Source organism: Corvus cornix, chromosome 3 (genome assembly GCF_000738735.6).
Source record: "Corvus cornix cornix isolate S_Up_H32 chromosome 3, ASM73873v5, whole genome shotgun sequence".
Classification (NCBI taxonomy): domain Eukaryota; kingdom Metazoa; phylum Chordata; class Aves; order Passeriformes; family Corvidae; genus Corvus; species Corvus cornix.
In genome coordinates, this window is record NC_047056.1 from 36,270,404 (window position 1) to 36,294,392 (window position 23,989).

At 35.9% G+C, this 23,989-nt stretch overlaps 1 protein-coding gene across 2 annotated transcripts in view; it reads left to right on the forward strand.

The window, feature by feature from the left end:
* The window catches only part of TTC27 (tetratricopeptide repeat domain 27), a 114,093-nt gene that overhangs the window by 64,956 nt on the left and 25,148 nt on the right, over positions 1-23,989 (forward strand). For both annotated transcript variants that reach the window (XM_039569466.1, XM_010391695.4), the window contains exons 11-12: positions 17,420-17,515; positions 19,615-19,737. In XM_039569466.1, coding sequence (XP_039425400.1) covers positions 17,420-17,515; positions 19,615-19,737 — 219 coding nt within the window. The remainder of the gene's footprint in view (positions 1-17,419; positions 17,516-19,614; positions 19,738-23,989) is intronic.

Below are 23,989 nucleotides of genomic sequence, written 5' to 3' on the forward strand. Positions count from 1 at the left end.
TGTTCAGCAAAACCATTAGATCCCTGTACTAGGAGTTCCTGTTTCTGTTCTTTAACCCCCTCTTGTACTCTAGGAGTACATTAAATAAGATTTTAATAGTTGCTTTTAGTTGTGGATGGAATGGGGGAGGGGAGGAAAGAGGAGAAAAATTGTTATTAAATTTGTTTCACAGGAAGTTGAAAGTTCTAGTGGAAAGTTACTGGGATATGAGGTATACTGGAGAACTGAGGGAGATATAAATCACTTCCTTCAGGAGGGTAGTAAGTGGATGACAGCCCTCTTCTATCCTGTGGAGATCCTGCACTGATATCCCAGTAGTTCTTAACAAATATGAATTGTATTTATTATTAGAACACATGTTCCAAAAAGTGTTTAAAAAGATGAGAAAAGCCAGGTGTCTTATAAAACCATTCCTTTCTGAATTCTATACAAGATCACAAAGGTCTCCAGAACACTAGAAATAAACCTTATTACTTCAGAAAGCAATCTCAAAAGAGAGTGACCTCTTGGTGATAGTTACGGTTTCAGTCTCAAGGCACACATTTCCAGAACATACTTCATTTTGCTTAAGCAGATGATATATTTGACAGAAGATGTTACATGACACAACTGAGTCTGGGGATACACCAAACTCGTTAGCACACTTCAAAATAATTAATGTGGTGGTGCTTGACTCCTTCTGTTTTTCTTCCTCTATGCAATTATGAGTTGGAAGGGACAGGGAGGAAGGAGAGCCAGAGATCCAGTGTCCAAGAGTTATTCAGGAGTAACTGAAGGGGTTTTGTACCACTGGCAAAAAAGAGAATATTGAGTAGTTTAATTTTCCAGGTAATGATTTCTGGCTAGAAGTTTTCTACTGCATTCTTGGTTTTGCCAGTTTGGATCAGTGCTGTCAGCTAGTATGGGGAAAAGAATGAAACCATTCTTTCTGTGCTAAAGTTTCTTCATATTTTCTCAACTACTTTTGAGGTACAAACCTTTTTGCTTATTTGACGATTATGTTCAACACCTGAGCTGTTCCACTTCTAGTGTCGATGCACTTTCTGAAAGAAGCCAAAAATACAAAGCCTCCATTTTTTCCCAGATGTTTCCCATTGAGTCTTAGTTCTGAAGACTTTTCTCCCTTCAGACTGTCTTCACTCAGTATGACGACATGTTGAAAGGTGGTGATAGGAGAATCCTTAAGCCATATTGAGCAGTAATACTACACTTTTTTTATAGACAAAGTGAAGACAGGAAGTTGCAAAAAAAATACGAATACCAGGACAAATACCAGGATTCACATCATTCTGCCTAAGCTTTGCTCTGGAAGGCATAAACATTATAAGCTCCACTTCAACAAACTAAACAATTAAAACAATTAGTTCTATAGAGCGGATGGCCTGAAGGAGACACTATTCCTATCTATTGCTAAATTGAATAGATGAAGACATACAGCTGTTGCTAAATTTGAATAGCTGAATCTTTACAGCTTTATGTCATAAGTATCATTACAGATCTGGAGACAGGTATCTCAAGGTGAGCTAACAAATCATATTTTGCCCTGTACTGGCAGACTGACTGACTGTCCAGCACATGTGCCAGGTACTACAAACCAGACTCTGCCTTATCTCAAGGCAGTTGTCTGCTTCTCCATATTGTAATTCAACTTGAATTTAACGGTGATAGTTGTTCTTCTTACTTCTTTCTCCATTCTTGTCCTTACTTTCCCCTTTAGTGAAAAACAGAAAGCAGAGCTGATGCAAGAGGTCTTTGGATCTATTTTTCAGCGCTGACTGCTGTTGTGTCTTCCCCCAGAGCAAACTGATTTGGGAAATACAAAAGCAGTGTAACCACAACAGCTTGGAACTTAACCACAGGCGTACTATTTTGAAGCATATGCAGTTCCTCTGTGGGTTTTGCACCCTATGCAAAGTGTTTTATACCTGCTGTTCATCAGTGGCAGTACAACACTAGGTAGCTGCTACAAGTTATATATACAAGCTGCGGTTGTCTTCCATGGGGACCCTCACCTATGATTGCATGAAACACGTGTCTACTGTTTTCGGGGCAGATGGATACAGCTATATTGACCTGTGACAACAATGTCATGTCAACTGATAGGGAGGGAAGGGGGAACCTGCAATGCAGATCTCCATGAGAGAGGGACTACAGTTACTTCTCCTGTTCATGACTGATACAAAGACAGTTTAAAGCTGAAGTCAGCCAGATGTATTTGGCATTTGAGACTGCAGAGTAAGAAAGATTATGATGCTGCACTGCCGGCAAATAACCTGCAATACCAAAAAAAGGGGCAAGATGCATGTCTGAAAATGAGGATGTTTTTCTCCAGGGGCCAAATAGTCGAGCCTGTATCTGGACTAATTTTTAATGTAGTGCTATTATGTTGGATGATATCAGTATTCTTGCTTTTGCAACAGAAAGTGAGTGGTCTGGTTTTAAATCCACCCTTCATCAAGTAAACTTGTAAATCTGGCTTCTTCTACAGACTTTAGGGTAAGTTCTGCTTACATCTTTTGATAAATTGTAAAAGTTAATGTAGTCAACAGGTGAAACAGCTTTTTCTTTGAAAACAAAAACATCCAAGAAGGTATACTTGCTTGATAAGGATAATGCAATAACTATAAAATTATATTTCATGTAAGTAACATACATAAAAAATAAGTGTAAATGGCATAAAGAAGATAAAATATACCTAGTACTTTTCTGAAGATTTTGTGCTCTCTAAGTGGAGGCTTAAGTCATTAACATTGAAACCCATATCCTGAGCACTGGCACTCAGTAACTTTGGGTTCAATATTTGTCCAGAAATCATCATTTTGAAAGTCAGTAATGCTGCTGTGCTGCTGGAGACCTCATGTGTTTTGCCATGCTTCTTTAGGTGGTAGTGTTTGATAGTGTTTGACTACAGTAAAACGTTTCAAATGGCAGTTGCATCAGGATGCTCGAATTGCCTGGTATGCTGCTTGGCTTTCTGTTTCAAACAAAAAGGAAGTCTTACGTCAGATGGTCATGAATCCAGTTATCTCCTGCCCATGACCTTGACCTCTTTTGTGCTAATTTTGATATCAAAATGCTTTGTGTTTCATTTGGGATTGTTCAACTCATTTCCTCTTATGTGCTTTTCTTCCCCACCCACTGCAAGAGCCCTATTATAAAGAAATTGAAGGGTTTTTTTAGTAAAATGACTGTGAACAACCAAAGTGAATACTGTTTCTTAGTTGGCTTGTATTGTTTTCAAAGTGAAACACACATTGGCAGGATCTGATACAGTGAACCAAAACATGTACATAAAAAATCTACTGTGTGACTCACTTCAGAAAAAATACCAATATGCACAGTTCCTGCATGCTAATCAACTCCTGCCCCGGCATACTTCCTTAAAACCACCGACATCATCTTGCATCTTAAAAGTTCACCTTGAGTTAGGCAAAAAAAAAGTTTTATTGGTCATCCAGTGCCTGAAGTTCTGTATAGAAGCCTTACAAGTTTTTTGCCTTCTCTCTTTCCTGCCATCAGAGTGATTGTATAGGTAAAACAGGTACATTAGATTCAAGAGCTAATCTCTTCCTCAATAGTTTTTAAATTTGAAGCAACTGGGATGTGAGTAACTTTGGGTGTTGATCTTGCTTAAACATGTAGGGGATATTTAGGGAATAAGTTTAAAGTGAAGAATTAATTTGTTTGCCTGGAGACAAGGTAGTAATGGGTGGGGAAGAATGAATTACCAGAATATCATAAAGAAAAAGGATTGGGAAAGGTGGTATAGGCAGTAGTTTTCCAGTCTTCCGCCATATAAAATAGAAAAATTATACAGCTTTAACTGGTATACCAAAGAATCAGACTGAAAAACCTCTTAGATAAAAGGTCTGCTAGAGATAGACAGTTAAACAAGTGTAATTTTTCTAAATGCTTACCTTTGGAAAGAAGATTAACAAGAAGTGATAAATGTTTTTTTTTCTTATAGACTAGGAAGTCTAGTCTAGCTGAATTGTTAAATGTTGAATGCTTAAAAATGTTAGTATCTTTATTCAATATCTCTATTGATGGTGCAGTCATTACCTGTAGAACAGCAAAGTTTAAAGTTCAAGTGATAACACTGTTAGAACTAGAGTAAGAAAACCTGATATATTCAATTAATATTTATATATTTCATTACAAAATGTTTTAAACTACAGTTATAATCAGTAATCTCAACTAATATACCAGCAGGACACGTTTAGATGCTGAGGTTAAAGGACAATAGTATGCATGATCTGGTAAAAATCTGGAGTATCTGGAATTGAGAGTATGTTGAAAGAGCAAACCAGCCTTCAGTAGCTGCCAGGCAGGTGCAAAGGTGTTTTTTCTTTCATAGCTTAAGACCTAATTCATTCAGAATTGAGAAACTCCTGGGAGCTGATAGGACAAAAAGGCATGTTTTTTGTGTTTACCCTATAAAATTAGGACTAAAACCCTAAGATATATTACTTTTAATGTGTAATCAGAACCTAAGATACCTATAAGAAAAGGGAAAATTGTAAATGCAAAACTCATTTTGATAGTTGTCTTTTCGTTACAAGGCCTGTAATTTTGTTTCATTTGGATTGTAATGTACATTTGCTTTATTTGCTAATCACACTTCCATTTCCATCTAAAAAAAGTCTTAAAACAGTGGCAAGTTAACTTCTTTATTTAGGACATTAGAAATGCCAGTCATCATACTCTTAACATTTAAACCTAAAAAAAACAAACAGGAATTCTATGCTAAAGATAGAGTTGTCTTAAACATCTTTACATTGAATCCTTCTGGACTAAAAGAAATATAGAAATAAGGCTATGTATAATTGAAGGACAGTCTGATTCTCATTGCTGATGAAAATTCATCCTTCTTTTAAAGGAAGATAAGATGCAAATTAAAAAACAAACCAAACCAACCAAACAACAACAGAACCCAGATAAATGAAACAAACAAAACCCCACCAAAACACTAAGTGCATTGGTTATTGTGGTTCCAGAAGTTCCAGGACCATGGTGAACTGTACTGAAAAACAGAGGATGAATTCAGTCTTTAATTCAGAATCATGCATGTAGTAGATAGCGGCTTCTTCTTTAATGAAATAATGTGAAGATGTGCAACAACAATTACTGGGAAATAACACAATAACAATGAGACAAATGTTATTGATAGAAGTGTTTGTGTCTGTGTATATTTTAATATTTTGAAAGTGATCCAGCATTGTTCTGAAAAATCCTTTCATTAGAAGGGATTTTAGTGCTGCTTTACCCATTGCAGGAAATGAGACTAGAGACTGCTTTTAGTTTTAAAAGAATTAAAAGTGAATGAATATAGAAATACTGGTTCTCTAATATTTGCAAAAGTCGGACTAGGTAATGAGTCAAAGCCAACTTAGTAAGTCCCAATAACTAGTGGTCCTTGGTCCTGCCCATATATATTCACTCAGTAAAGAAGGAATGAACAGTCTGTCCATAGGACTTTTCGTTTCTCTGGATACAGAAAAAGTATTTTACTTCCTCAGGTCAGCATACAAGCTGTGATTTTAAGGGAAGCCAATGCATTTATTGCCAAAGGAGATTTTCAGTGGGAAATCTGATAAAAACTGAAAAGAATTACTCTCAGGTGTTGAGGGGCAAGAAAGTGTTTGTAGAGACAAACAAGGGTAGAGTTTCAGCACAGTACATCAGAAACATTTTACTTTTGTTATGCAGTCAACACCCAGGATAATCAAGGAGAATTCTTTAGAAAATTTGTTTCTTGTACACCATTAAGAGTAAGATATCAGCAGATCAGTTCCTGCAGCAAAACTATGATGTATGAGATGTAGAGATCTGTAATTTTTGACCTAGAGAATATGAATTCACAGGAAGTGGGATGAAGGGATTTGTAAAAAAGGTCATTAAACTGGTGACAAATCTGTGTGAGATAACTACAGAAATAGTGATGGAAAATAATACTTGAGGAAAAGATAGAGTAGAAAAGAATGGACTATTGTGTAATTAATAAGGGGAAATGTTATTTTTCTGGTTTAGGTTAAATGATTGTATCATTTACAAAAATAAGAACTAGTTTCATGTGAAATGAAAGTGTTGATGCATTTAAATTAGTTTGTAACTGTGATGGAGTAGTGGAGAGTGAGGACTGCTTTTTCTGATAGATGTTTCTGCTGAAAGAATTTCCATCATGCTGAGGGCTTCACTTTCCAGTAAGTTACAAGGAGGGTTGGGTTGTTAAAAAACCTTTTTAATATGGTGTTTCCTGTGGTTTCTAAATGTTTGGATATAGAAAATCTGGAGAATCTAGTGTGTAAAGAATCAATTGATTGGAAACTATTATATTAGAGACAAACTTTGCAGCAGTGTGTGCTAGATGTAGCTTCTAACCAGAGAACTGATTTTTCTGGCCTAATTCAACTCATTTAGTTCCTCTTACAGTTTTAGTTATGAATTGAGGAATATATTTGGCTTCTGAACTTTGAAACTGATACAAGGACCATTGATTCAAATAATCACTCAAGACTGGTATATGGAGAGTTTTATAATCACAGAATCACAGACTATGCTGAGTTGGAAGGGACCCACAAGGATCATCAAGTCCCACTCCTGGACCATCCCCAAGAGTTGCACCATGTGCCCTAGAGCATTGTCCAAGTGCTTCTTGAACTCTGCCAGGCTTGGTGCTGAGACCACTTCCCTGGGGGGCCCAGTCTGGTGTCCAGCCACCCTCTGAGTATGATAAGATAATGGTTCTTTTCAATATTTCTATTTACTTTTGCAGTTACCCATTTTCTTCACAGTATTGCTGTCTTGTCTGAATATTGTAAATGATAGCACTGTGATTTTGTGATAAGACTTGGGCATTTTGACAGATGTGGAAATGTTTTTGTAAGCAGTATGACCTTCCATGCCAGAACTAGATTTTTAAATGGCATAAATACTATTGTTTGTAGCTGTTATGCACATTGCCGTGCTATACCTGCCCATTTTTCCAGATACAGGTTTGTGAAAACATTGAAGTTGCCTAGAAATAGAAACACGTAGTAAATGATTCTACCACAAAACACTTCTGCTTTTTTTCTGTTTTCCCCTGTGTGAAATGCAGGCAGGCCAAGGTCATTAATAATGTGGCAGGTTCAGACACTTAAAAGGTCAAAAATGCCAAATTATAGTGTGATCTTTAACTATTTCAGGAGCTCCCAAGCTGCACGTTGCCATTTTCTCTGGTCTTCCCTCTGGCTCTCCAGAAAGGGTATGGGCTGAGGGTTGAATGAATGGCCAGAAGCCCAGCAGACTCCTGGGCTTATGTTCTTCTCTCCCCTGGAAAAAATATGGTAGCAGGAAGTAGGTGGTGGGAGCTGCTGGTGAAAGAGTTAATTTGTCCTTCAGTACTCTGCCTCTGGCTCAGGTTAGGGTATCTCAAGTAAAACAGGGGTAGCTCAAAGCGAAGTGCATCTGTTCCTTTGGCAGCAACGTGCTATCCCTTCTGCAGATGTGCAAGAAAATTGCCTCCAGTGCAAGAGTGGTACCAGTAGAACTTGCAGCTGATGGTCCTCAGTTAAGCAATTGAAGGCTGTTAACAGATTAAAGGATGTACATGTTATACTGGCTGTCCGTTTGTTTCTACAGTCCATGGCTTTGTTGGGCAAGGTTTTTTGTATGGTAAGTCCAGTTGCTCTTCTGTGAAGTAACAGAAGATTCTTTGTTGTCCAGTCTCTATCCATCAACCAGTTTGGTGTGAGTGACCAGGACAGACCATAAAACTTTGTCCAGCTGACTGAAAATTTTTGATTTGGTCTAGTTTTTTTGATTGGTTGTGTGCCAAACAGGTTATATAGTTGTGGAAAGAACTGTGATTTTGTGGATTCTTCTATTTGAATATGTCATACAATCAGGCATGGAACATTTAATGCATTTAGAGTGTTTTCATTTTCACTGGAAATTGAACTCATTTCAAACCAGTTGTTACTGAAGATGTTTATTTTTCCTCTTTGGTGAGTAGATCAGTCACTAGCAGAGAGTGATAGGGGGTTTGTTTGCTTTTCCCTGATGTATAGAGAGCTTTCCAGGAGCATGTGAAGAACTGGATTGGATGTCTTTCATGAAAATACATATATTGAAAACAGATTTCTTTACATGTGACTGCTTTCTTTGGGATAGCTAAAGTTTAAACGCTTTGCCCATGTGTCATATTTCTAATGTACTTACCATCATACACTGTATGGTTGCTGGGTCAGGCTCAGCTACTGGAAGAATGTTTATTTCCTGCCAAGTAATTTTTCAACAGAAACTACTGGGTATCAGTCAAGGTTTCACTGTATAGGGAAGCTATTCTTAGGAAAATTTTCTTTTTTTCTTGTAAGAAGGGAAAACAATGGGTGTCCTGAGATATTGTCTGAGACATTCTGGCTTGATTCAGGACAAAAGAGGCTGAACTTCTTGTCTGTCTTTTCCCTTAATACTCCTGTCCCGTCCACCAAATAAGTAAAGATGTTCTTGAAGTTTTGAAATGAGTGAAAACACTTGAAAAACAGATAACTGTGAAAGAGCACTTTGTGGGTGGAAAAAACCCCATGATAAATTGGCTGTTTCTATTACTGAAAAAAGAGCATCTGGCAGTCAGAGCAGCAGAATTTCTATGATTTCAGGTTATGGGTATCTAGATAAGACTAGACATTGTTTTCTTTCCTCTTTCCAGGTATCTTAGTACCATGAAAGAATTACTCTTGGTGCGACTTCACCAAAAACAAATGCACATGCACCAAAACAGTTACATGAATACACTGCATTTTATTTTGTGCTGTGTTTTTTCCTTTTGTTATTCTATAGAAATAGTTATTTCTATTTGTGTAGCAGAATACCATCCAGTCTCTACCTTGGGTAGGAGGAAGCTATAAATGTTTGCACGCTTGCAATTAGTAACAAGGCCTTAAGAACTTTTCCTCTGAAATTCTTTTTTTTAAGTATTTGTTGTTTCAGAAATGACCATCTAATTCCTAAGTTCTAGATTTTTTTGGCCATATATAAATGGTTTTTTTTGATATTTATTTCTAGTATGTTTACTTATGTTTTATATTAAAGCTTGAGTGAGGCTTTTTTTTGCTATTTACAGACACTTCTTTTTTAATTGCTTGTGTATAAATACATTATTGCACAATTTACTATAAGCAAAATGCAAATATCTTCTGTATGGTAGGTAAACTCAAGTCTACCAGAAATAGAAAAGTACAGGATATTTCTGATAGATTATTCTTTGTGAGCAGGGTGTTCCAGTTGGAATACAGGTTAGATCAAATGGGTCATAGTTATGTAAGTTTATTATTATACCCAAACTAACAATTATATACTGCATAGAGAAATTATTAAATTAAAGGGTTTAGCTTGACTATCCCCTTCCTTTCCTGGCTTTTCTGAGGAACAACTGCATCTCTCAAAGAATGTATCTGTTGTATATTACAAAACACAAGTGTTTGATGTAACTAACTCTCTATAACAATGTATTGTAATGCCTGATGGGGGTGGGGAGGAAAAATTTCACCAAAACAGAGGTTTCTGGTGCAAGAACAGTCAGATCTTTATTAAAGGCTACAAGCAAGTTCCTTCTTCGCCGCAAAATTGACACAAGCTTTGTTTAAAAACAAAAAAAGTTTATTTGCTTATGCTTTTAAAAGGAATAACAACCTTAAATGCATCAAACTTGAATCATGTTAGGAAATTCTCTAGGTGTAATCTGTCTTGGAGAGAATACTGCCTTATTCTCAGGTTGATATCAAGTGCTGACAGCGAAATCAACCCTGTGTACAGATGTCACAGAGAAAGCTGTCCTGAAAAAGCTTCTATTGGCAGTCCTCTCAGCCTAGAAACTTTAAGCTTTTAAGTATTTGATGAGGAATTGTTGGTGCCAAGGAGTGTCTTTAGCTGTTTAAGTGGGGAGAAGGAAAAAGGAGATAGCAAAGGAGAACCCATGTTCCTTATGCATACTCAGTACTATTGGTACTTACGCCTTTGAGAGCTGGAGCATCTTAATTGAAGAATCCATCAAAATAAGCTAATAGAACATTACTGTGGGGTGGATCCAGTACCAGAAGACCTTTTGTTTTTACAGATCAAAGAGATTTCTCCATTTAGTCTATGGTGGGAGGGAGAAATAAGTGAAGTATTAGTTGGGGAATTAGTCTGCTGTTTAAAAAGGGATTACTCTAATTTAAGAGAACATGCTTAGAAAATTTTTGTTTTCATTTCAGTTAAAGGAAATCAGTGTTTTTCCTTCTGCGTGTAAAGCTGCTAGAAACTGGGACCATTTTCAATTTGTGGACCCAGGAATAACCTGGGTCAGTGAACACTGTGTTTTCTTTTAATGTAGTGATTGCATACTATCAAGAATGATTTTACCAAATCATTGAGCAAAGTAGTTAAAACACTTCCTTCAATGCAAACAGACTTAATTTGTAAACATGCATCCTAAAGTCTTCTACTTGAACATTTCAGTTAATTTTGTTTCAAGTTGCATTACCTTGTTAGTAGTTTCTCTCTGTGAAGCATCCTGACATCTTGGCAGTTTCTGTGTTCCAGACACCCTGTAGCCTTTCATTTGCAATACAAAGTAGGCAGTCAGTGCTATACAACATGGTAAAGTTAGCTTTCACAAATTTTAAACCAATTATTAGTTCCTAGGGAGTGGTGTGATACACAGTCATCTAGTTGGTTTAAATATATGCACCCGTTGAGGTCAATCCTAACAAGCAATAGTTTGACTGGAAGAATGACTGAGAGGGTGAATTTGCAGAGTGAGCAAAACCACAAGTCTTCAAGGCTACAAGATTTTAATGAATCCAAGACTTGTATTTTAATGAGGTGTAAAAAAGAGGCAATATCTTTGTCCTTTTAAGCACTGAACTTCTGCAGACTTCTCACAGAACATTTTTATACTCCTGAGAATGTGAATAATATGAAATCTCCAGTAAGTCGTGGTCTTCAGTTTAGCATCTTTGCACAGTGTAAGAAGCAGTCTTTTTTGAGTTTCCATGAATTACAAATCACAATTTATAATAGTGATCACTGTCATAAATTTTCTTCGAGTATTTAATGTCATAATTCCACTTGGAAAATTAGATAAATGAGTGGGAGGTTTCTTCTGGATGTTGAAATGCATCCTTGCTTAATGGTTTTTGCTGTGTTTTGATGCCTTAGTTCTTAACTATTCAGAGATTGTTTGTTTAACAGAAATACACAATTTGTGAGCTTTGAAAAGGATAGCTCATTATTTCCTTTAAGTCATTTTAGTTTCCAAGCAACGAAGTTCTGTCTGAACTGTCAAAATGCTGTTTTGAATAATGGTTGAATGTAACATGACCCAATGATGTGGTTTTATATCTATTTCTCTAGTGATAAAATTGGCAATCAATAAAGTAATCACTATTTTGTCATAGTCTCTGTCATGAAGTTTGGACTAGACCAGAAATTATTCTCTCCTATTAAGCAAAACTTTACTGCATTGTTATATGAAAACTTGGAATAGTTTCATCATTTCTGGCATTGCTTCACTGGTAGTTTAAGTTTGACCATTGGATTTTAGAAGTCTGCATATGTCTCAGTTTGTCTTGGTGGTCTTGGTTACAGGAGCTTTTGGGTTGACAAAGAGCTGTTGAAATAAGAGTGTTGTTTGAAATGGAAATAGGGGGTTAATGCTTTTTTAAAGTAAGATTATCAAAGGAGTGTAACTCAAGATCTAATTACATGTCCACAAGGTACTAAAATAGTTATGGTACTAGAAAAGCTTGGAATACCTAATTCAGAGGAAAGAAAATTTCAAAAATTCTAATTATTTTGCATATTTACTTATCTCTATTTGTCACCTGTTTTCTAACATGTATACAGTTTCTAAATTTTAGATACCAAATATATGTATGTTCTTCAGGGAGAATGCAGCTTTTATTAGTAATGTTCTGTATTTATGTTTTATTGTGTACACTATTGTGGAACAAGGCTGCAACAGTTACTGCTGTAATACATCCCAAATTACTTTGACTGTAGTTCTTTCTTATGCAGCATTTTTCAGGCTTCATTGTTAGAAAATGTGATTTGGTAGAGGACAAGTTGAAAAACAATAAAGCAAATTAATGTTTTGAAACTTCAAGAATTACGTAGGTTTTCTGTTAAACAAGTATTTTAACATCATTGCCTCCAAAAATAAATATTATAAAGCATTTAGAATTAAGTCTTAAATTGTGCGAAAGTTGGAATTAATTTATCAGTGAATCTCTGGAAGTTTTATGGAAGTCTGTACATATTACAGGGTCCACAAGAACTTAGTGTTCCATAAGCTTAAAAAAATGACCACTTTTTGTTTCATAAAATCTAAGCAGTAGAAAAAGTTTGTGAGACCGACTTCCGTGGTAGGAAATCAAAGGAGCTTTTTGATGATGAATTTTCCTATTCATTCATAACGTTTGAAGTAAGCTTATGAATAAATAAGAACTATGTAATTCCACAATCAGAGTTACACATGTAGGTGCTGTTATTTTTACAAAGCTTTCCTTTGTAAAGGATATTAAATTTCCTATGTAAATAACATAGGTGAGCTCAGTTCAGTTTCAGCTATACACCTGCTAAGTTCTTAGAAACCATAGTAGTGATGAGATAGCAGGATTGTTTTCCTTGCAGATGTACTTCCGTGTCTTGCCCCCTTTGTGTCCAGACACCTTTCTTCCAAGCAGCTGAACAATTCCAAATGTGTCATCGTGCCATCAGGCACTTCTGTGCCTGACACAAAGCCATGATCCACCAGGCAGTCCCACAGCTCGTGTCCATACTTTGGTACTTTAAAAGGTGTATAGGTAGCTAAGGGAACAGCTAGAATACAGGAGCAGTAGAGTTGTGACATCAACTTGCTGCTTGTAAATCATCCAGAGGTAATGTACAGAAGTGGAAGAAGCACAAGTAAAATGGAAGTGATTATCTAAGCAGAGCATGGAGAGGTCAGGGCAATTTATGGGATTTTCAGGAGTCTTCAGGTTTGGGAGAAATTGAAGAAAAAGAACCCTAGAATTACAAGAACATAATGAAAAGCGTGTCTGGAGTTTCTCTGTTAGAAAAGACTAAAAGGCACTTTCCCATTCATCCAATCAAGCTAAATCCAAGTCAAATATGATGAAAACATGTGAGAAGCTTAGAGGTGTTAGAGAAGGGACAAGATAATGCCACAGTCGTGGCCGGGATTAGGTGACGAACAAACATTGTGGTTTATGGCTGGGGTGAGCATTCACGTAGAGAGGACTTCATGGGTGGACCATCACCACTGGAGTCCTAGAGGTATTAACTAGGGATTGATTCTGGCAGTCTGACAAGATTTCTAGACTGAGAAGCAGAAGTCTAGGAAAAACTTATCTAATGTTCCTGCCTATAAAATCATAAATAAAGAGGAATATCAAGTGTACCAGAATAAATCAAAGGGTATGAGGGAATATAAGAAGGGTGGAGATAGCAGTACTGATAAATGCATAGCAAATAGTCAAGTACTAACATTGTAAAGACTAACTTTTTTGAATAGGGTGTGGTTGGTGGAAAACAGCTGGATGACTGGTTAGCAGTGGGACAAGACAGGAAAGCAAAATAAACAAGCTGTGGCGATTAACACTGTCTGTGAAGCAAGCTGTTGCACAGATGAAGGAAATCTGGTGGAACAATTGTGACTGGAATGCTAAAACTGGAAATGGTCTTGTTGGAAAAGATAGGTAAAGGAAAAAGTGGTGCCGTCGCACTGTGTGATACTGATATAAAAACTTGGGAAGAAGTGAGATGAAATTGCATGGATAAAATGGAGATGTTTTATTTGGGCCAGCAATATTAAATTTGGATATGAATAGTTGTATCTGCAGTGCTTTGAGGTGGGAGATCCAGATGGAATTAAGTAGTTGCTGCACAAACAAGGTGTTACGCTGTTTCCAGTAAGTTTTTGACAAGTATTGAATATCCTGCTCTTTTCAAAGGACAGGAATTTAAGGCTTTTTAGTTTGGTTGCAGGGGGATTTTTCGCCTAAGTAAGCTTGGATCAGGACATCCTTCAGGTGGAATGGATGGGAAAAAATGTTTGCATATAGGTAGTATTACATAGTACGAGGCATTTTTAAAAGCAAGTAAACTATTTAATCTGGAATAGAGAGGTTAAGAATAAAAAGAAGGTTTTCCATTTATTTACTTTAGATGCAAAAAGATATCTGAAGATTATATTTTAACAAAAGGAACAAATCTTTGAGGGAGGGATTTCAGACGAGTTGGATGAATAACAAATTTAAAAGCTGTACTGTAAGTAGGCTGAGAAATCAAACAGCATAATGTTGTGGAAAAATGACAACTCAGAAACTGTAAGGGTGTAATAGTATTTCCAGAGATCAGTCACGGAGATAAGGTCTGGCTAAAAAGAAAGAAATCTCTAACTCAGCCATTGAAGATAAGGACGGTAAAACATGTGGAGTGGATGAAGAGACTGAAATTTGGTCGGGCTCAAAGATCAAAGCTGATATTTTATCATGAGGACTTTAGTGATGTTGCACATATGTTGAACATAGAAGCAAAGCTAGAATATACGATGGGAATGAACATAGGAAAATGATGTCCAGGGTGGGAAAAGTCCTTTACAAGCTTCATGTACTCGAGTCATGGATAATTACCAGCTGAGATTGATTAGAAAAGTGATTAGACTGAGGTTGATAAGTAAAGTAATAAAAGCTCTACTGTGATCATTTCAAATTAACATAATGTGCTCATCCCAAACAGGCTACTTATTGTACTACTTAATCTCAGAGCAGAGACTGGGGTGTGAGGTGGGGAGAATGAATTGTAGTTTCTAGAGCTGTCTTTTCCTGCTGTCATGTGGCAATAGTGTCATCTTTGCTCATGATATGAAATTCCATCAAAATTATCTGGTTTTGTTGTTTCCAGACTGGATTAATGTGTCTCTGGACTGTGTTTTTTGACTTTAGAACTCACTGCTATGACAGCTCTAGCCTTGGGAAAAGGATGTGTTATGTGGCGGGAGAGTAACCTGTTAACGTTTTTAAATGTGGGCTGTGAAAGAACTCACATAATTTAGAATTATGAATTTTAATTGGTTTCTGCTCTATTTATATTTAACAACTTCCAAGGCAGGAATTTGAGTCTCAAGTTAAAATAAGGCCCAAAATCTTGAATCTGACTGTCTTGCAAGTATTCTGTGTTTACATAGGTTTTTTTATTACAGCGTATTTATGTTGAAGGTTATTCATGAGATAGAGTGCTCACTTGACAGTGCACACTTATTGATTTTATTGATTTCTTGTTCTATGATCTGATATCTATTAGATATTAGCTGTGCAATAGTGTTGGGATTCTCATTTTCTTGCTGTTATACAACCCAAATTTTCTTTCTTCTGGCATTATTCAGAAACATAGAATTCAAAGTTGGAGTAACTTATTTTCTGTACTTCAGTAGTAGGCAGAACTATCAGAGCTTATTTTTCCAATGTATTAAAGAATGCATTAACCGTGGGGTTTTAGGACTTTTAAGTTCATTGCCATTTACTCTTCTTAAGGAATATGTAATTTTCATGTGCTCTACCTACATTTTCAGTTTTTGTTAGAACTCTGAACCAAGTACAGTATTGGTTTTGGGAAGGGGGAGAATTCTACTTGTTAACAATCATATGCTCCTCTAACATGTCACTTACATTAGGTTTTTCTGCTTGTGAAGTGTAGAAAAGATATGGCCACACATTTTAAAATAAAATATGTTCTTCTGAAAAAATATTTTCCTATGTATTTCAGTTTTTCTCTTGGAACAATAGAAATTAAAAAGGGGTGACAAAAATCTAAAAAAAGAAAAAAACTATTTTGATTCACTTAAAACATTTCTTGCCTTTCGTCTCCTGTTCTCAAAAGAATTATTTTGCAGGGCATATTTAGGATTTTCATGCTTTGCTAAGGCTTAGAGCAATTATTATTTTTAAGTTTTTCAACTGTATTTTACTACTGTGTCTGGTATTGTAAAATGAGTACCCAAGGAATTGGGCAATTTTTTGGTTTAATTTTTATTACAACAGAGTATAGAAAAATGTGCTTCAGCATTGCATTAGAACATTTCAGCAGAACTAAAACAGCAAATAGAATTTGTTGTATAGTTTATGTTCAAGTAAATTCTAAAATTAAATAATACTACTTTAAAAGCTTTATTTTCATCTGACTCTTTTGGATTGCCTGAAACTGTGTAAAGGAATGCAGTTTTATTAGTCTGTCATTTTCCTTACTACAAATACACCTCAGCCATTTGCTTGGCACAGATGTCTGGATAATCTGTAGGAACAGGCCTCTGGAGAAAATTTTATGAAAAAGAATGTGAATAAGATGAAATATTAGTATTTAAAATTAAGAGGTTAAGCATCAACTTAGAGCCTAAATTATTGCTGCATGTTGTGATTTCTTTTCTTATTAAAAGAATGAAGCCACTTAGTAAATCCCATTAACATCAATAGCAGTTACAAGATGCTTAGCAGTTTGAATCACAGAATTGATTTTATGCAGCTGTCAGTTGCATTATTAATACAGATTGGGTAACCAACAGATGGGTTTAGAAAGAGAGAGAAAGAAGTGATCCTATCCATTTTTTCCTTTTGAGTTCATTTTCAGAAAGCTGAAAAAATTCTGACCTGCATTGCGCCTTGTGTAAATCTTTGACTGAGTTACAAGTGAGACTTCAATAGGTGAATCATGTGAAAACAAGTAATTTAGTATTCCCTTATATATACTCTGGCCTTAAATTTGCTACTTAATGGTGACTGGCATTTGAAGAGAGTTTATCCCTTATCTTAAAACTTGTAATGACCTTTTTGTCTATAGCCTCTTTTAATATTGTATTTTTCTTGCTATTGAATTTTGATTTAAATAACTTTGTAGTGGATTTTCAGAGAAAAAAATGGTGTAGTTTTTCTCTGTGAAAGTTACCATTCTCTTTCAAAGGGCTTCAGAAGAAAATATTTCAACAATCCAAAGCTGCACCAAAAGAAAAAGATAAATAGCCTGAATTGAATTGTATGCCAAGTCACAATAATTTATTCTGTATTAGAACTGTTTCCAAAACCATGGTCCACTATAATATGTTTGTCTTTCTCTTTTTAATAAGAAATGTCATGCCTAAAGCACATCAATTCTGTCTTAGAGGAGAAAACTGGCTAAGGACTGAAATGCATTAGGCAGAGTCACTTTAATAGTTGGTGCAGTTTTACTCTGCAAGTGTTCGCTTGGGATTGTAAATTTGATTCTTATTCCTGGTATTGATTATAATTTCTCCATTATGCCAAAAATGCCTTAAAGTCTGAATGCTTTGAATTTATGGGGGGTTTAGGTTGATTGAGTCTAAGTAAATACTAAATCCAGATATACTTTGCACTTACAGGCGCTTGCAGACCAGTTTGAAAATGCAAATACATCAGTATCTGAACGCATGAAGATTTTCTACTGTTGTCAGGTGCCTCCACATTGGGCCATACAGGTATGAAACAATTCCATTTCAATCTTTACTTAAAAGTCTGTGGTGGTTATTTTTGATGTTGCATCACTCCATAGTCAAGTGAGTGTGATGTGACCTGGAGTTGAAACACTGTAGAAATAAAGACATAACCTGACATACGCCAGGTTTTTCTGGAGAGAAGTCAAGTTCTACAGTGCTTTGCTTTCAGATGTCTTGTTCTGTCATGGACAGGAGTAATTGCTTATTAGTGCAATTCTTCTTTACTTTCCTTTTTCCTCCAGTAAAAAGCAGACTAAAGTTTGCAAGCTTCAAACATATGTCCTATTAAAATAAACTTCCTGCTGTCTTACTTTTTATTACTGGTTTGCTTATGCTACTGTTACTTGCATCTTTCTTGTCTTTTAAAGTTCACTTTGGGAAGTTGATCATGGTGAAATCAGCCAGGTTGGGAATCAACAGCACACTGAAGAGCTGAGAAAGCTTTTCTTTTGAGACTCTTTTACTAGTACTGACAGGATTTTTTTTACTAGTACTGACAGGATTTTTTTTTTATACCCATAACTGCACTGTTCATCTTGATTTTCTACAACAGAAATCTACACACTAAAGTCTTATGATGCTGTATTTAAAAAACTTGAAAAAATTGTTTACATTGCATACTCCAAAGGTATTCATGTTGGTTTACTTTTAATGGTGTTTTACTCCTTTTTGATTTCTAGTTTCACTGCATGTTGTTTTAACCAACCATATCTTCTTCGAGCATTCTCAAGTTTTTTCTACATAACCTTTCAACAGGCAGTATAACTATCAAGTGTGGTTTTCATTTCCAGTTGTCAGAGTGGCATTTTCAATCCAAGCCAGTTTTCTAAGCCAAAGATAGAAATGCTTAAATAGGGATTTGTAATGAAAGATGACTGCAATCTTCTAGTCGTAGTAGTGAAGACACATTGCATATATAAATTTTACCAAATATAACTGAGCAAATTTAATTAAACATTAATGAGATTTAGTTTTAGACAATGGCAAATGTTTTTTTCCTAAGTGATTAGCATCAAGCTAACAAAGAGGTTTTCAGAGTTTGTTGCATATTTATTTATATCAAAGAGTTGTAGCCAGATGTTAATATTTTTTTTACTACTAGTCTATTCCCCTCTAGTAACTCCTTGGATTTGTAACCGATACTGAACCCAAACCAATAAAGATAGGTTCATGACATAGGTAGAAAATTTCAGGGGGTCCATTCAGGATCACCAAGCCCACTGCAGAGGTTAACTGTATGGGGTCTTACAGCATAAGTTGCTGTCTTTACACAGAATGCTCCTGTTTATTTTTGCAAACCTAACTCTCTCACACATGGTAAGTTACCCTTTCTTCAAAGGTTTAAACCTATTCGCAATTTTAGTCTTCTCTTAAAAAATACAGACCAAAGATAACTTTTCAAAGTCATGAAAACATGCAGTGTTTGTTTTTGACTTGAACATATTGCTCTTTTATTCTCATTAGTACACTGAAATAATAGCTGAATTTGAAATAACAAAGAGGCTGACTGAACTGTGAGGAAAACTCAACTAGGGAGTTGAACCTAAACTCAAATCCAATATTGATTTGGGTGAAAACTAACACCCTTTTGCAGTCGCTGTTTGGGACAGCGATTTCTCACAACTACTGAATAGAATTGTATCAGAGCCTTTCTCTCTATCTTTGTTTCTCCACAGGTACAGATTACTGTGACAAATCATTGCTAGAAGGGGCTTTAATTCCCTGCTTTGGCCTCTGTTTCCCACTCGGTATTCCCAACATCCTGCTGCAGCTGTTCTCCAGCCGCATGGGCCTCATTTAAGGGCTGGAAATTCATCTCTGTCGATTCGTTCTTGCCATGTCCATTTCTATTTTTGTATTATATTGTTAAATTGTTCAAAGCACAACAACTGTTATTTAGTTGGTGGGGGTTTTTTGAGGTGTATATACTGTTTGAGGTTCCAACCTGAAGTTTCAGGAGAATAATTGCATATTATCTCTCTGCTTCTTGTTGGTGTCAGAAATGCCTCTTACATATTTTTAACATGTAGACATTATTTGCTTACCTACTTTCAATTACCTGGAATTTTTTGTTTTTCCAGCGTCAGCTTGCAAACTTACTCTTTGAGCTGGGGTGCACCAGCTCTGCCTTACAAATATTTGAGGAGCTGGAAATGTGGGAAGATGCAGTAATCTGCTATGAAAGAGCAGGACAACATGGAAAGGTAAGAAAAATGTTTTATATAGCTGAGATCCCATCTTGAAATAGGATCTGAAGGGGGAAGGACTGTCTGTCTTTAGCTGGCAAATCACTAATGACACTCACTTTTACATGGGTGTCATCACAGCTAAGTCTACTGAAGAAAAATGGATACATGGCATAAGAGCTTGCCATAACCTGTGAATGCTAAAAAAATTGACTTCGAGTAAAATAGCCACATGAAATAGAAGTTGGTAAATAAGAAGCACCTTGAGATGCAAGAAGGTTGTGATAGTGATTCTTGAAAATATTCAAGGATAATTAAATTAACTTCTATGGATAGACAGCAAGGTGTAATGTGGCATTTCAAGAAAGCTGTAGCAGTTTTTCATGATGAAGTCCTGAAACTGTCTGGAGGGGATATTAATTTTCTTTCCCACTTGATTTTAAACTTTTAGCTGTAGTTTTTTTAAAACACTTTAAATAGAGTAACATCAGTGTTTGATGTATTTAATTACTAATGTTAACATATTCAAATTACAGAATCAAACACTTGAAACAAGAAGTGGTGTAAGATTAAAAGGCTTTGCTTGTTAACTCTGTGTTGATGTTTTCCTAACTTCTCCATCATTTCTTTAGCGCTGCTACCACTGTGTGTGATCAGCTCCAAAGACAATTAAAAGCCATCACCTAACTCTGTGTATCAGTGACATAACTTTTCAAAATTGCTGATAACAGGCTACATTAGCCTTCCTATTGTTGATTATTTTGCTTTTACTATTAGAGCAATGGTAGGAAGAATTTAGAAAATCGTATGTGGAAGCAATGCCTACTTGTATGTAACTTTAGATGGGTTCTCTTTCTGGTGCAAACTCTCACACAGGCTGTAACAGGAACTTACGCTATCAAGCAGTGTTTTCAGAATTTATATAGATTTCAGAAGTATTCCATTTCAGACAAAAATAGGTTTTTTTTCTTTTCTTCCCTTCCTTCCCCTCTGTTTGGTATATGGTAGCGTTAAATATATGAATGTACATGTGCCTTTACAACACCATAAGCACAAAGACTATGCTCTAACATAATTTAAGCTTAATGAATAGAGATATATAGTTTCAACTGATGGAAAAAAACCAGAATGTCTCATACTTCCATGTTTTTTTCTAATTGTCATGCACCAAAGCCTAGATTTTGTTCATTATAATCTGACAGATATGTCTTGCTCGCAAATTCTGTGCCACATTATGCATGCCTTGGGGGTAGTATGCTAATATCACAATCTTCTCAGTACAGTGGAGAAATAGAGGTCAGTATTTTCCATTTCCTGGAAATGCATTCTGTCCTAGTTACATTCACAACCTGCCCTTGGGGAGTTATGAAAATGGCACTCAGAGAATAGGACAGGATATCTGACACAGGAAACTGCTTAGAAATGCTTTCAGAATGAGGGATTGTGCTGTGCTTTGAAAAACAGAAAATGCTGTGTAAGTATGAAATAACAGTAGTGCTGGAAAAAAGCTAGCTTTGGACCAAAAAAGACAGAAAATTAGAAACATGTAGTTGTGCACCAAGGGGAATGAATATTTCTGCTCTTTATTGTAAAATGTTCTGAGTGTGAACTGCTTATATTTACCAAAAGTGTTCTGATGTTTTTAAACATGGTAGTTGTTCTTGTAGTAATGCATGAAAATCTACCAGAGTATGTATGTATGCATGTATGTATGTTGGCCACTGGATAATCATGTCATTAATGATCTTAGCATATATCTGTGCAAAACAACAAACTTCTGTGTGTTTTTCAGTCACAAATGCTTTTATATAGAAAACCTGAATTTAAATCCTGAAAAATCTAATAAAACTGCCAAATATCAGTAATACCAATGTGTTTGATGAGTACTTGCACATCAAAGTAATACCTTCTTTCATCCTACTTTGGAATTATCTGCTGATAAAGAAACAGAGCATGTAGATAAGACCATGTGAAGGTCCACATTATGCTGTTAGAAAATACATAATCCATTTGGTTATAACTGGGCCATGTAGCTGTAGATATTTTGCAGAGTAAGATGTTACTAACATTTAACAAACTTTTTTTGAGGATTTGTTACTGTTACTAGATATGGCTCTACATTTGTTTTATAAGCTGAACAAAATTAGTAGAAATTAGTATTATAATATGAGTCAACAGAAGAGTAATAGACTGCCAAGCAGTGAGCCAAATGGCGCAGAACAAGGAGAAAAAGGTATTATAAAACCTGAATGCAGTATGCTGATAGTTGCTGTGGCTTTCTCACTGAAGTGTTTTACTCACTGTATTGCTTTAACAGACTTGGTTGCAAAAGGAGGCATCTCCATGTATGTAGTGAGAACTGGTGTTGAAAAGTGTCCTTCTCCCTTCATTTAACTGTGAGAAGGACCCAGAAATCTCAAGAGTATTATTAACATCAGACAACCTTATCTGGTTAAGGTGTAAGATGTCTCTTCCACCTAAAAATGGTACTATTTCCATGCTAAAAGAAAGAGTGAACCAGAGATGTGACTTTCCAGTTTTTCCACTCGGAAGTGTGGCCTTTCTCCCTTGCAAGAACTCTACAGCACAGTAGCTGCTGATCTTTGATAGATTATAATGAGATCTGCCATTTGGCATCAGATGGGTATTCCATTTTACAGCAACCTGTTTTCAGCCCTATCTCTGTTCCATCATCTCATCAGAGAATAAAGCATGATACAGAGTCTGGTTTTAGACCGACATACCCCAGCAATCCACGTTCTACAGGGTTATTTTTCTTGTCATGGCATGACACAGATACCTCAAAACATTTGAGTGAGGAAACACAATTATGGTGAAAAAGCCCAACTTAAAAGTCAGGTATGGCTTCCCAGATGTGAAGCAGTACTGTACTGATTAGTGCACGAGCTCATTCGAGAACTTGATTCAATTCCGTTATATATAGTAACAGCTGTAGAAGGCAGGTGAGCACTCCTGCATGTGGTTACTAAGCTAAGAAAGAGGAGTAAATGTCTCGCCCAAGGTCTTGCATGAAATTACAGGGAAGATGAAATGAAAAGCAAAGAGCTTTCCATTTCTCTTAATGCCTTTTTCCATGCTCCTCTGTTCTGCTTTTTCATGCTACTTCTCTGGTAGCCAAGCAAATTATGTGCAAGCAGAAAAATGAAGACTTTTTAGGAAATAGTTTGAGCTAGCAAAGGAATGAATTGTAAAATAATAGAACTGGTAGATCAGTGAAAAGTGAGGGTAATAGGATCTTTTTGGAAATAGATAAATTAAGAGCATGGGAATGGCAAGTGGAAGTTTAGTGTTGGGAAGAGATGCAGAATGAATCTTAAACTTGGTTTCCAGGAATCTGTGTAGTGAGTAATGCAAAGGCACCACCTTTTGTTTAAACCAGACCTCCCTTTACTGATTGGGGATTTTTGTGACATGTTGCCTGTTTAATTTAATCCCATACCACCCATAGTAGTCCAGAAGGCAAGATAAGAGCCTAAATCTTTCTTGTGTTTAAATCAGCTGACTTTTGAGATGAGTATTGAATTCCATCCCTTCTGGTGCAGACTGTGCTGTGAAAAAGCAGTGTTGTTATAAATGCACCTGATTCAGTCAATGAGGGTTATACAGCTTCTTTTTTTTAGTTATAATTTAATTAATAATTTTCATATCAAATCTTATTAAATTTAGATATAACTTTTAGTTATAAAACATGCAAATTAATAATTAATATCTATTTAATGGGTAAGAATAAATCTCTAGTGGCTGTATTTCTTTTACATATATTATGTCCACTGTGTGAAAAATGTTTCTTGATAATACTTGTTGTTAAGAAAAGACTTGTTTTTGCAGAAGCAGGGTTCTTATGAAAGATTAAATGTGGTTTTTTGAAAATATTTTACCACAAAGTTAGGAGAAAGGATTCTTCTTTTTCTTTCTTCCCCCCCCCCAAATCCTAGGCAAAATGAGAAATCCAGTTTTAAAGTATTTTCTGGTTTTGTAGAAGACAGATATTTTGATAACACAGGGGTTTTCTTTTAGTTTGATCTTTGTACTAGACTTTAAAGATTTAAGCAATAAAAATGTTTGCAACATGCTAGAGAGGTGATCAGATAGCTGGTCAGATGAAGAAAAAGTCAGACTTCTGCTTATTTAATTCTCTCTTTTATCTGCTTATTTAATTCTCTCTTTTATCTGTGTGCTGAAATACTTACATTTGCAGTGAATTCTTGTAAGCTTAGACCAGAACATGATGCTTTTATGCTCTTAAATG